The sequence below is a fragment of the Balaenoptera borealis genome (assembly GCF_965194805.1).
Source record: "Balaenoptera borealis genome assembly, chromosome: 12".
In the NCBI taxonomy this organism is placed as follows: Eukaryota; Metazoa; Chordata; class Mammalia; order Artiodactyla; family Balaenopteridae; genus Balaenoptera; species Balaenoptera borealis.
Genome location: NC_138869.1, coordinates 10,959,254 through 10,971,945, shown reverse-complemented (window position 1 = coordinate 10,971,945; position 12,692 = coordinate 10,959,254). Strand labels below are relative to the sequence as shown.

The 12,692-nt window shown below is 41.7% G+C and overlaps 1 protein-coding gene across 1 annotated transcript in view; it reads right to left on the bottom strand.

The window, feature by feature from the left end:
- Positions 1 to 138: 138 nt before the first annotated feature.
- SEC13 (SEC13 homolog, nuclear pore and COPII coat complex component) overlaps positions 139 to 12,692 on the bottom strand; it is a 50,369-nt gene continuing 37,815 nt past the window's right edge. The window contains 1 exon segment of the mRNA XM_082344436.1: positions 139 to 599. Coding sequence (XP_082200562.1) covers positions 486 to 599 — 114 coding nt within the window. The 3' untranslated portion in view covers positions 139 to 485.

The window sequence follows — 12,692 nt, the reverse complement described above, 5'->3', positions numbered from 1 at the left end:
CAGTGACAGATCAGCTCTGTGGGCAGCACTCAGCTAGACCCACAGGGACCTGGGTCTTGGTAAATGCTGTTCTAGGACACTAACCAACAAGAGTTAAAACAAGCTTTGCAGGGAGGGGTTAGAAAAATGCAGGAAGAATTATAAGCAATACAAGTTTATTTAATTACTTTGGAAACAAACAGTCCCCCCCCCAAATGATGCCTGAACCTAAAAGGTACATAAAAATGACCAACAATATCTTAAAATAATAGAGCTGACAGTTAATTGCAGTTTTCCCCTCAGAACAAGTGTGTGTTCAGCTGGACAGTAAATTACAAACCATATCAAATCATGTTAAGGCAGATAAATCTGGTTGCGTTTGTTAACGACTGCCAGGAAAGTGATGTGTGGGAGCTGGGTGTTCTTCCTCCCAGCAGTTTGGTCAGTTGGCCCACGAAGAGGCAGTCCTGGAGGCAGCCGGTAGAGACCAGGCCCTGCCTGTCTTGTCACTGCTCGTTCTGCTGACCCTCTGTGACGGAAGTGGACACAGAACCCTGGCCCTTGTTGACATCACTGATGCACACCCATTGCCCATCAACCGACTCCTTCCACAGGGTCACCTGCAAGCCAGCACACACATCCTGTTACAGGTATGTACCCCTGCCCTTACCTCCCTGGGTTCTCTAAAGAGGGTAAAGATCTCCAGCAAGAACTACAGCTCACAGTCTTGTGGGTAAAGAGAGCACTTACCTTGGCTTCCCCCACTGAAATCCCACCAAAATGGAAGTAAAGGAAAAAGTATCCACACAGAGTAAGAAAGAAAGGAGGAGTATGGAGAGTGATGTCATGAAGATGGTGACACAACTTGTTCCTGGCTTCACTTTCCCTCAAAAGAAGAACTAACAGCTATTCACAGAGACAGACACACCACTGAACAAATCCTACAACACAGAAGTGAGGCTGAAGTGTCCTGCACTATGGACACTGAGACTGACTGCATTAGAAGGTAAGAGAAGGGGCCACATGTTGATCCCAGCATCCCTTCCAGGGGCTGGCACACTACCACGGGGAGGGGCCTCCCCTGAGGCTCTGGCCCCTCCAGTGAGAAAAGAGCCCTGGGTGACATCCAGCAACGTGTCCCCCACCTCCCACTGAATTGTGGTCATCACTTTGCAGGTGCTGATACTCTGGTTTTGCTCCACCAGGATCACAGCTGAATCTGTGAGGCCCAGCTGCTGAGAATTGGATTGTGACCAGAGAGGACTTCCAACAACCAGCACTCAGATCTCTCTGCAGCCTGAGTCCCTAGCTGCAGGGCCCAAGTGAGTTTGTTCTGACAGGGAAGCTGGGGCACAGGTAGGCTTCAGTCCAGACCACAAAGCATTAGTAACCTTAAAGCTGCTTCCTTGGAAAGCACACCAGTTCATAGCTGCACTTCCTACTGAATACAGCCTTCGGACTGCCCAACCAGCGAAGCCACATAGCCGGTCAACAACCCTGCTTAAGGTAACACAGGAATAGAAAGCACAGCCAGTGGCATTCACTGTCTGCATAGCAAATCTGGTGGCCTACACCTGACCAGGAATTCGGTGCACACTCTTGACTCTTCAGCTCCCCCCGAAATAAGCCATGCATTCTCTGGATCCCATCCTGCTGTGTGCTGCCAAGGCAAGGAAGGTAATTCTAGCCTCACCTACTGCTGAGTCGCGTAGCCAGTCCTGACTGTCTAGCAAGCCTGACCAGAGAATCCAGGCAGCTGTGAAGCTGATGCTCCAGCCTCACTGGTGCAGGGAGAGAAACCAGCTGTCCTGTCTACCTGATCTCAGCCAGTGGCATACTCAGAGTGGAAAAAAGTGCCTCAACCCAAAACAGAACTTAATAGCAGGTCCTTTCAACCTAAGAACACTAATACGAGAGAAAGCCAGAAACCCAAATTGAGCTGACTAGTGAAGAACTGTATCTGCACACTTCCAGAGGGACAATGAATTATTCGAAAAAGAAAGAAAAGAATTCAAAACGGCCCACTGTCAAGAAGCCCACTTCCAATCTCTCGCATTCCTATAAACTAACAGTGAAAAATCAGAAAGAGAAATTAAGGAAACACTCCCATTTACCACTCAAACAAACAGAATAAAATACCCAGGAATAAACCTACCTAAGGAGGCAAAAGACTTGTATGCAGAAAACTATAAGACACTGATGAAAGAAATTTAAAGATGATACCAACAGATGGAGAGGTATACCCCGTTCTTCGATTGGAAGAATCAACATTGTAAAAACGACTATACTACCCAAAGCAATCTACAGATTCAGTGCAATCCCTTTCAAAGTACCAGTGGCATTTTTCACAGAACTAGAACAAAAAACTTTGGAAACGCAAACGACCCCAAATAGCCAAAGCAATCTTGAGAAAGAAAAACAGAGCTGGAGGAATCAGGTTCCCCAACTTCAAAGTATACTACACAAAGCTACAGTAAGCAAGACAGTATGGTACTGGCACAAAAACAGAAATATAGATCAACTGTACAGGATAGAAAGCCCAGAGATAAACCCACGCACCCATGGTCAACTAATCTATGACAAAGGAGGCAAGATGATACAATGGAGAACACACACCCTCTTCAATAAGTGGTGCTGGGAAAACTGGACAGCTATATGTAAAATAAGGAAATTAGAACACTTCCTAACACCATACACAAAAATAAACTCAAAATGGATTAAAGACCTAAATGTAAGACCAGACACTATAAAACTCTTAGAGGAAAACATAGGAAGAACACTCTTTGACATAAATCACAGCAAGATCTTTTTTGATCCACCTCCTAGAGTAATAGAAATAAAAACAAAAATAAACAATGGGACCTAATGAAACTTAAGATTTTGCATAGCAAATCAAACCATAAACAAGACAAAAATACAACCCTCAGAATGGGAGAAAATATTTGCAAATGAAACAGACAAAAGATTAATCTCTAAATACACATTTTTCCAAAGACGACATACAGAATGCCAAAAAACAAAAGATGCTCAACATCACTAATCATTAGAGAAATCAAACCAAACTCCAACAAGGTATCACCTCACACCTGTCAGAATGGCCATCATCAAAAAGTCTGCAAACAATAAATGCTGGAGAGGCCGAGGAGAAAAGGGAACCCTCCTACACCACTGGGGGCAATGTAAATTTGTAGAGCCACTATGGAGAACACTACAGAGGTTCCTTAAAACACCACAAATAGAGCTACCATATGATCCGGCAAGCCCACTGCTGGGCACACATCTGCAGATAACCATACTTGGAAAGCCGACACTTGCACGTTCATTGACTGCAGCAAGACCTACAACAGTCAAGGTTTGGAAGCAACCACAATCTCCATCCACAGGCGAATGGAGAGAGAACATGTGGTACATATATACAATGGAATGAACACTCAGGCATAAAAAAAATGAAATAATGCTATTGGCAGCAAGGTGGACAGACCTAGAGATTATACTAAGTGAAGCAAGTCAGACAGAGAAGAACAGATATCATATGATTTCACGAAGAGGTGGAATCTAAAAATTGATAGGCGTGGACTAAAACAGAAACGGACTCACGGACATAGAAAAGGAACTTAGGGTTACCAAGGGGGAAAGCATGGGGGGAGGAACAAATGCTGTGGTTGGGATTAACCTGTACACACTAATATTTATAAAATGGATAATCAACAAGGACCTTCTGTGGAGCATAAGGAACTCTACTCAACAATCTGTCATAACCAATAAGGGAACAGAATCTGAGAACAGATCTATGTATCTGCATAACTGAAACACGTCACTGTACACCAGAAACAAAAACAACACTAAATTTACAACACTCCAAACTAAAATCAGAAGTAAAAATAAAATACAATAAAATCAAAAGAGAAAGAAATGCCTCCTCTATTCCGTGTTGGCTTAGGGAACCTGGGCTACTGTCACTCCCCTGGAGCCTGGGCAGCCAGTAACACAAGGCTAGAGTGTTCTGGGCCTGAGGGAGCTGGGGAGGATGTACCAGCCAATGAGCCCCCCTTGGACCTGGAGTGTCTGGTCCCTGGGGATGTCACTACAATCTCCAGATCCAGGCAGACCCTCCCGCAGCTAAAGCCAACATTGTGCACCCAGAGGATGGTGGACCCTCTGGCCGGGAAGAGCTCTGAATAGTCTCCTAGTCTCCATGTCTGCTGGTGGTGGCCTTCCCACCTTCAGCTGCCTTCATTAGGGTCACCCCACCCATGTAGGACAGCACCCTCAGCATTGGGGTTTTGCAGGGGTTAGGACCTGTCTGGGAGGGGGGCAATGAAGTAATGAGATACAAGCCCTTGGGTGTTTGTGCTGACACATTCCACTAATTCACAACCCAGGAACACGACTTCCCCTTAGGCTGTACATGCAGGTGTAACCAGAGTTGGGCATGAAGAAATCATGCCACCTTTTGGCCATTTACAGTAACAACAACTTTAAAGCAGGTGCTCAGGGGAACTTCATATTCTCAAAGCCTGTGAGCCTGTAAAGACACCTGCCGTCACGAAATGCCCAGGAGCAGGTAATAGGAAAGGAATTCAAAACAGGGCCCAGTTTTAAGAGGCCAATTTCCAGAGGTACATTTTACTCATAGTGTTAAAAAGAGAGGCACATGAAAAGATGCTGAACATTCCTAAATATTAGAGAATTGGAAATCAAAACTGCAAGGAGGCACCACTTCACACCACTCAAAATGCCATGAACAAAAAGTGTACAAACAATAAATGTAGCAGAGGGCATGGAGGAAAGGGAGCCCTCCTATGTTTTTGGTGAGACTGCAGTCTGGTAATAACTACTATGGAGAAAAGAATGGCGGTTCCTCAAACAGTAAACACACAGCTACCATATGATTCAGCAGTCCCACTCCTTGCCACACACGTAGATAAAAGTATAACTGGAAAATGTACGTGCACCCCTATGTTCATAGCAGCACTATTTAGAATAGGCAAGACATGGAAACAACCTAAATGTCCACTGACAGAAGAATGGGTAAAGAATATGTGCTACATATATACAATGGAATCATTATTATTATAAAAAAGAACAATATAATGTCATTTCTAGCAACGTGGGTGGACGTAGATATATCAAGTGATGTAAGTCATGATGAGAAAGACAAATACCATATGATATCACTTAACATGTGAAACAAAATATGACACAAATTATCTATGAAACAGACTCCAAGACTTAGAGAACAGACTTCTGGTTGCCAAGTTGGATGGGGGGTGTGGGAGGGATCCATTGGGAGTTTGGGATTAGGAAATGCTAAGTATTATATATAGAATGCACAAACAACAAGGTCCTACTGTATAGTACATGGCACTATATTCAGTATCATGTGATAAACCAAAATGGAAAGGAATACGAAGAATATATATATATGTGTAACTGAATCACTTTGCTGTAAAGTAGAAATTAATACAACATTGTAAATTATACTTCAATAAAACAAACTAAAAAAAATTAAAAATAGAACTGCCATATGATCCAGCAATTCCACTTCTGGGTATAAATCCAAAGGAAATGAAACACTAACTTGAAGAGACATTTGACCCCCGAAGTTCATAACAGCAGTATTTACAATTAGCGATACATGGAAACAACCTAACTGACCATCAACAGAGGGGTGAATAATTAAGTTGTATTTATATATAAATATGCACACACACACACATAAAATGGAGTATTATTCAGCCGTAGAAAGCAAAGAATATGTGATATTTGTGACAACATATATGGACCTTGAGGGCACTATGCTCAGTGAAATAAGTAAGACAGTGAAAGACAACTGTACTATCTTACTTGGATGTGTAATCTAAAAACAAAAAACCAAACTCATAGAAAAAGGTATCAGATTCATGATTATCAGAGGCAGTGTGTGGGGGAGGGGGAACAGGAGGAAGGTGGTCAAAACCCACAAACTTCCAGTTGCATGATAAATAAGTACTGGTATGTAATGTACAGCAATGATGACTACAGCTAACACTTATGTATAATACATATGAAAACTGTTGAGAGTAGATCCTAAGAGGTAACATCACAAGGAAAGTAATTTTTTTCTCTCTTTATTATATGAGATGATGGATGGTAACTAAATTTATAGCGGTAATCATTTAACAGTACATGCACGTCAAAACCATTATGCTGTACACTGTTACCTTATACAGTGATGTATATCAATTATATCTCTCTACAACTGGAAGAAAAGATTAAACAAAATGCATATGAGTAACAGTAACTGAGGGGCAAAGCTGTGAATAATGATGTAACATGAAATATTGACAATAATGATAATGTAAACATGGATGCCGTTTAACCAAATTGACACAGCTCCAGTGAGAGGTTATGGGGTGTTAGAGTGGTTCTCAAAATGTCCCAGACCAGAGTGTGTGTAGCATCTGGGAACTTGTTAAAAATGCAAATTTTGGGGTCCCAGCCCAGATCCACTGGTTCAGAAGCTCTAGGGGTGGGGTGGGTAATCTGTTTTAACAAGTTTAGCAATGCTAAAGTTTGAGAATCGTGGTAGAGGAAGACAACAGATCAACAGGTATGTTATTTATACACTGAAGTAAACAGCAGAAGCAGCAGCTAAAAGTTGAAAAGGTTTGCCCCCGTACAGGGAAAATTAGACTGCATTAAAAAAAAAAATCATAGGGACTTCCCTGGTGGCGCAGTGGTTGGGAATCCACCTGCCAGTGCAGGGGACACAGGTTCGAGCCCTGGCCCGGGAGGATCCCACATGCTGCGGAGCAACTAAGCCCGTGCACCACAACTACTGAGCCTGTGCTCTAGAGCCCGGGAGCCACAACTACTGAGCCCACACGCCTAGAGCCCATGCTCCGCAACAAGAGAAGCCACCACAATAAGAAGCCCGCGCACCACAACGAAGACTAGCCCCCGCTCGCTGCAACTAGACAAAGCCCACACGCAGCAACGAAGACCCAAAGCAGCCAAAAAAAAAAAAAACACACACAAAAAACCAAATAAAAACTATCTAAAGCTATGTACATTAACTTGATAAAAAAATGATTCTAAGAACTGCTGCCTTAGGGATAGACTTTATTCACTAAGCATGCACTGTGTAGAATGCTCTGAAGTGAAAACATACCAAGTCCTTCAGCAAAGGAATGCTATAAAGACAGCAATAGCGCTGAGCTCTTTGTAGGAAACAGGCTTATAAGGAAGAGTAAGAAGCATAAAAGACAGCAGACCCCAAAACGTGGAACGTACAACCAGGTACTTGCCCACTGATTTGTAAACATTACTGAGGGCAGTCAGGGTACAGTGGCCTGTCCTGGGTGCCACCAGACCTGGGTACTAGTCCTGATATTGGCACTCACTAGAAATAGGGTTAGATTAGCTGTCCTTTAAGGGTCATTCCAGCTCAAATTCTATGGCTTTTAGATAGGGCCTGATGGATCTTTCTGGGACCACTGAACACAAAAGGGACCCTAGGCTGAGTAAAAGCCGTCTGCAGAGGGTCTTGAAGAGATATTACTTGTGCACCCATGTGCATTGCAGCATTATTCACAATAGCCAAAAGGTGAAAGCACCCCCGTGTCCATCAACAGAGAATGGATAAATAAAATGTGGCACAATGGAATATTATTCAGCCTTCAAAAGGAAGAAACTATGACATATGCTACAACATAGGTGATCTACAACACAGATGAAGACACTACGCTAAGTACAAATCAAAACTACAATGAGGTAGGTGTGAGGTACCACTTCACACCAATCAGAATGGCCACCATAAAAAAGGCTACAAATAACAAATGCTGGAGAGGGCATGGAGAGAAGGGAACACTCCTACACTGACAGTGGGAACGTAAACTGGTGCAGCCACTATGGAAAACAGTATGGAGGTTCTCAAAAAACTAAAAACAGAGCTACCAATATGATCCAGCAATCTCACTCCTGGGCATATATCCAGAGAAAACTCTAATTCAGAAAGATACATGCCCCCCTATGTTCATAGCAGCACTATTTACAACAGCTAAGAGTTGGAAACAACCTAAATGTCCACTGACAGATGAATGGATAAAGAAGATGTGAAACATACATACAACGGAATATTACTCAGGCATAAAAAAGATTAATGCCATTTGCAGCAACATGGATGGACCTAGAGATTATCATATCAAGTGAAGTAAGTCAGAAAGAACGACAAATACCATATGATATCGCTTATATGTGGAATCTAAAATATGACATGAACTTATCTACGAAAGAGACTCCGAGACATGGAGAACAGGCTTCTGGTTGCCAAGGTGGATGGGGGGTGCAGGAGGGATGGATTGGGAGTTTGGGATTAGCAGATGCAAACTATTATATATAGAATGGATAAACAACAAGGTCCTACTATATAGCACAGGGAACTATTCAATATCCTGTAATAAATCATAATGGAAGGGAATATAAAAAAGAATGTGCATATACATAATTGAATCACTTTGCTGTACAGCAGAAATTAACACAACATTTTAAATCAACTATACTTCAATAAAAAAATAAAAAGACACTGCTGAGATTGGTTCAAGATGGCAGAGTACAGGGACATGCTCTCACTCCCAATAGCGAGAGCACCAGAGTCATGGCTGACTGCTGAACAGTCATCGACAAGAAGACACTGGAACTCACCAAAAAAGATACCCCCATGAAAAGACAAAGGAGAAGCCACAATGAGATGGTAGGAGGGGCGCAATCACAATAAAATCAAATCCCATAACTGCTGGGTGGTGACTCACAAACTGGAGGACACTTACACCACAGAAGTCCACCCACTGGAGTGAAGGTTCTGAGCCCCATGTCAGGCTTCCCAACCTACGAGTCCGGCAATGGGAGGAGGAATTCCTAGAGAATCAGAAGTTGAAGGCTACCGGGATTTGACTGTAGGACATCGACAGGACTGGGGGAAACAGAGACTCCCCTCTTGGAGGGCACACACAAAGTAGTGTGCGCATCAGGACCCAGGGGAAGGAGCAGTGACCCCACAGGAGACTGAACCAGACCTACCAGCTAGTGTTGGAGGGTCTCCTGCAGAGGCAGGGGGTGCCTGTGGCTCACCATGGGGACAAGGACACTGGCAGCAGAAGTTCTGGGAAGTACTCCTTGGCGTGAGCCCTCCCAGAGTCTGCCATTAGCCCCACCAAAGAGCTGGATAGGCTCCAGTGCTGGGTCGCTTCAGGCCAAACAACCAACGGGGAGGGAAACCAGCCCCACCCATCAGCAGAAAGGTGGATTAAAGTTTTACTGAGCTCTGCCCACCAAAGCAACACCCAGCTCTACCCGCCACCAGTCCCTCCCATCAGAAAGCTTGCCCAAGCCTCTCAGATAGCCTCATCCACCAGAGGGCAGACAGCAGAAGCAAGAACTACAATTCTGCAGCCTGTGGAAGGAAAACCACATTCACAGAAAGATAGACAAAATGAAAAGGCAAAGGACTTTGTACCAGATGAAGGAACAAGATAAAACCCCAGAAAAACAACTAAATGAAGTGGAGACAGGCAACCTTGCAGAAAAAGAATTCAGAATAATGATAGTGAAGATGATCCAGGACCTCGGAAAAAGAATGGAGGCAAAGATTGAGAAGATGCAAGAAAATGTTTAACAAAGACCTAGAAGAATTAAAGAACAAAGAGATGAACAATACAATAACTGAAATGAAAAATACACTAGAAGGAATCAATAGCAGAATAATTGAGGCAGAAGAACGGATAAGTGACTTGGAAGACAGAATGGTGGAATTCACTGCTGCAGAACAGACTAAAGAAAAAAAAGAATGAAAAGAAATGAAGACAGCCTAAGAGACCTCTGGGACAACATTAAACGCAACAACATTTGCACTATAGGGGTCCCAGAAGGAGAAGAGAGAGAGAAAGGACCTGAGAAAATATTTGAAGAAACTATAGTCGAAAACTTCCCTAACATGGGAAAGGAAATAGCCACCCAAGTCCAGGAAGCGCAGAGAGTCCCATACAGGATAAACCCAAGGAGAAACACGCCGAGACACATAGTAATCAAATTGGCAAAAATTAAAGACAAAGAAAAATTATTGAAAGCAGCAAGGGAAAAATGACAAATAACATGCAAGGGAACTCCCATAAGGTTAACAGCTGATTTCTTGGCAGAAACTCTACAAGCCAGAAGGGAGTGGCATGACATATTTAAAGTGATGAAAGGGAAGAACCTAAAACCAAGATTACTCTACCTGGCAAGGATCTCATTCAGATTTGATGGAGAAATCAAAAGCTTTACAGACAAGCAAAAGCTAAGAGAATTCAGCACCACCAAACCAGCTCTACAACAAATGCTAAAGGAATTTCTCTAAGTGGGAAACACAAGAGAAGAAAAGGACCTACAAAAAAACCCCACAACAATTAAGAAAATGGTGATAGGAACATTACATATCGATAATTACCTTAAATGTGAATGGATTAAATGCTCCAAGCAAAAGACACAGGCTCGCTGAATGGATACAAAAACAAGACCCATATATATGCTGTTACAAGAGACCCACTTCAGACCTAGGGACACATACACACTGAAAGTGAGGGGATGGAAAAAGATATTCCATGCAAATGGAAATCAAAAGAAAGCTGGAGCAGCAGTACTCATATCAGATAAAATAGACTTTAAAATAAAGTTACAAGAGACAAGGAAGGACACTACATCATGATCAAGGGATCAATCCAAGAAGAAGATATAACAATTATAAGTATATATGCACGCAACATAGGAGCACCTCAATACACAAGGCACTGCTAACAGCTATAAAAGAGGAAATCGACAGTAACACAATAATAGTGGGGGATTTTAACACCTCACTTACACCAATGAACAGATGATCCAGACAGAAAATTAATATGGAAACACAAGCTTTAAATGACACAATAGACCAGATAGATTTAACTGATATTTATAGGACATTACATCCAAAAACAGCAGATTACACTTTCTTCTCAAGTGCGCACAGAACATTCTCCAGGATAGATCACATCTTGGGTTGCAAATCAAGCCTCAGTAAATTTAAGAAAATTGAAATCATATCAAGCATCTTTTCTGACCACAATGCTATGAGATTAGAAATCAGTTACAGAGAAAAAAACGTAAAAAACACAAACACATGGCTAAACAGTACGTTACTAAAAAACCGAGATCACTGAAGAAATTAAGGAGGAAGTCAAAAAATACCTAGAGACAAATGACAATGAACACACGACGATCCAAAACCTATGGGATGCAGCAAAAGCAGTTCTAAGAGGGAAGTTTATAGCTATACAAGCCTACCTCAAGTAACAAGAAAAATCTCAAATAAACAATCTAACGTTACACTTAATGGAACTAGAGAAAGAAGAACAAACAAAACCCAAAGTTAGCATAAGGAAAGAAATCATAAAGATCAGAGCAGAAGTAAATGAAATAGAAACAAAGAAAACAATAGCAAAGATCAATAAAACTAAAAGCTGGTTCCTTGAGAGGATAAACAAAATTGATAAACCATTAGCCAGACTCATCAAGAAAAAGAGGGAGAGGACTCAAATCAATAAAATTAGAAATGAAAAAGGAGAAGTTACAACAGACACCGCAGAAATACAAAGCATCCTAAGAGACTACTACAAGCAACTTTATGCCAATAAAATGGACAACCTGGAAGAAATGGACAAATTCTTAGAAAGGTATAACGTTCTAAGACTGAACCAGGAAGAAATAGAAAATATGAACAGACGAATCACAAGTAATGAAATTGAAACTGTGATTAAAAATCTTCCAACAAACAAAAGTCCAGGACAGATGGCTTCACAGGTGAATTCTATCAAACATTTAGAGAAGAGCTAACACCCATCCTTCTCAAACTCTTCCAAAAAATTGCAGAGGAAGGAACACTCCCAAACTCATTCTATGAGGCCACCATCACCCAGATTACAAAACCAGACAAAGATACTACAAAAAAAGAAAATTACAGACCAATATCACTGATGAATACAGATGCAAAAATCCTCAACAAAATACTCGCAAACAGAATCCAACAACACATTAAAAGGATCATACGCCATGATCAAGTGGGATTTATCCCAGGGATGCAAGGATTCTTCAATATACACAAATCAATCAATGTGATACACCATATTAACAAATTGAAGAAGAAAAACCATATGATCATCTCAATAGATGCAGAAAAAGCTTTTGACAAAATTCAACACCCATTTATGATAAAAACTCTCCAGAAAGTGGGCATAGAGGGAACCTACCTCAACATAATAAAGCCCATCTATGACAAACCCACAGCAAACATCATTCTCAATGGTGAGAAACTGAAAGCATTTCCTCTAAGATCAGGAACAAGACAAGCATGTCCACTCTCACCACTATTATTCAACATAGTTTTGGAAGTCCTAGCCACGGCAATCAGAGAAGAAAAAGAAATAAAAGGAATACAAATTGGAAAAGAAGAAGTAAAACTGTCACTGTTTGCAGATGACATACTATACATACAGAATCTTAAAGATGCCACCAGAAAACTACTAGAGCTAATCAATGAATTTGGTAAGGTTGCAGGATACAAAATTAATGCACAGAAATCTCTTGCATTCCTAGACACTAATGATGAAAAATCTGAAAGAGAAATTAGGGAAACACTCCCATTTACCATTGGAACAAAAAGAATA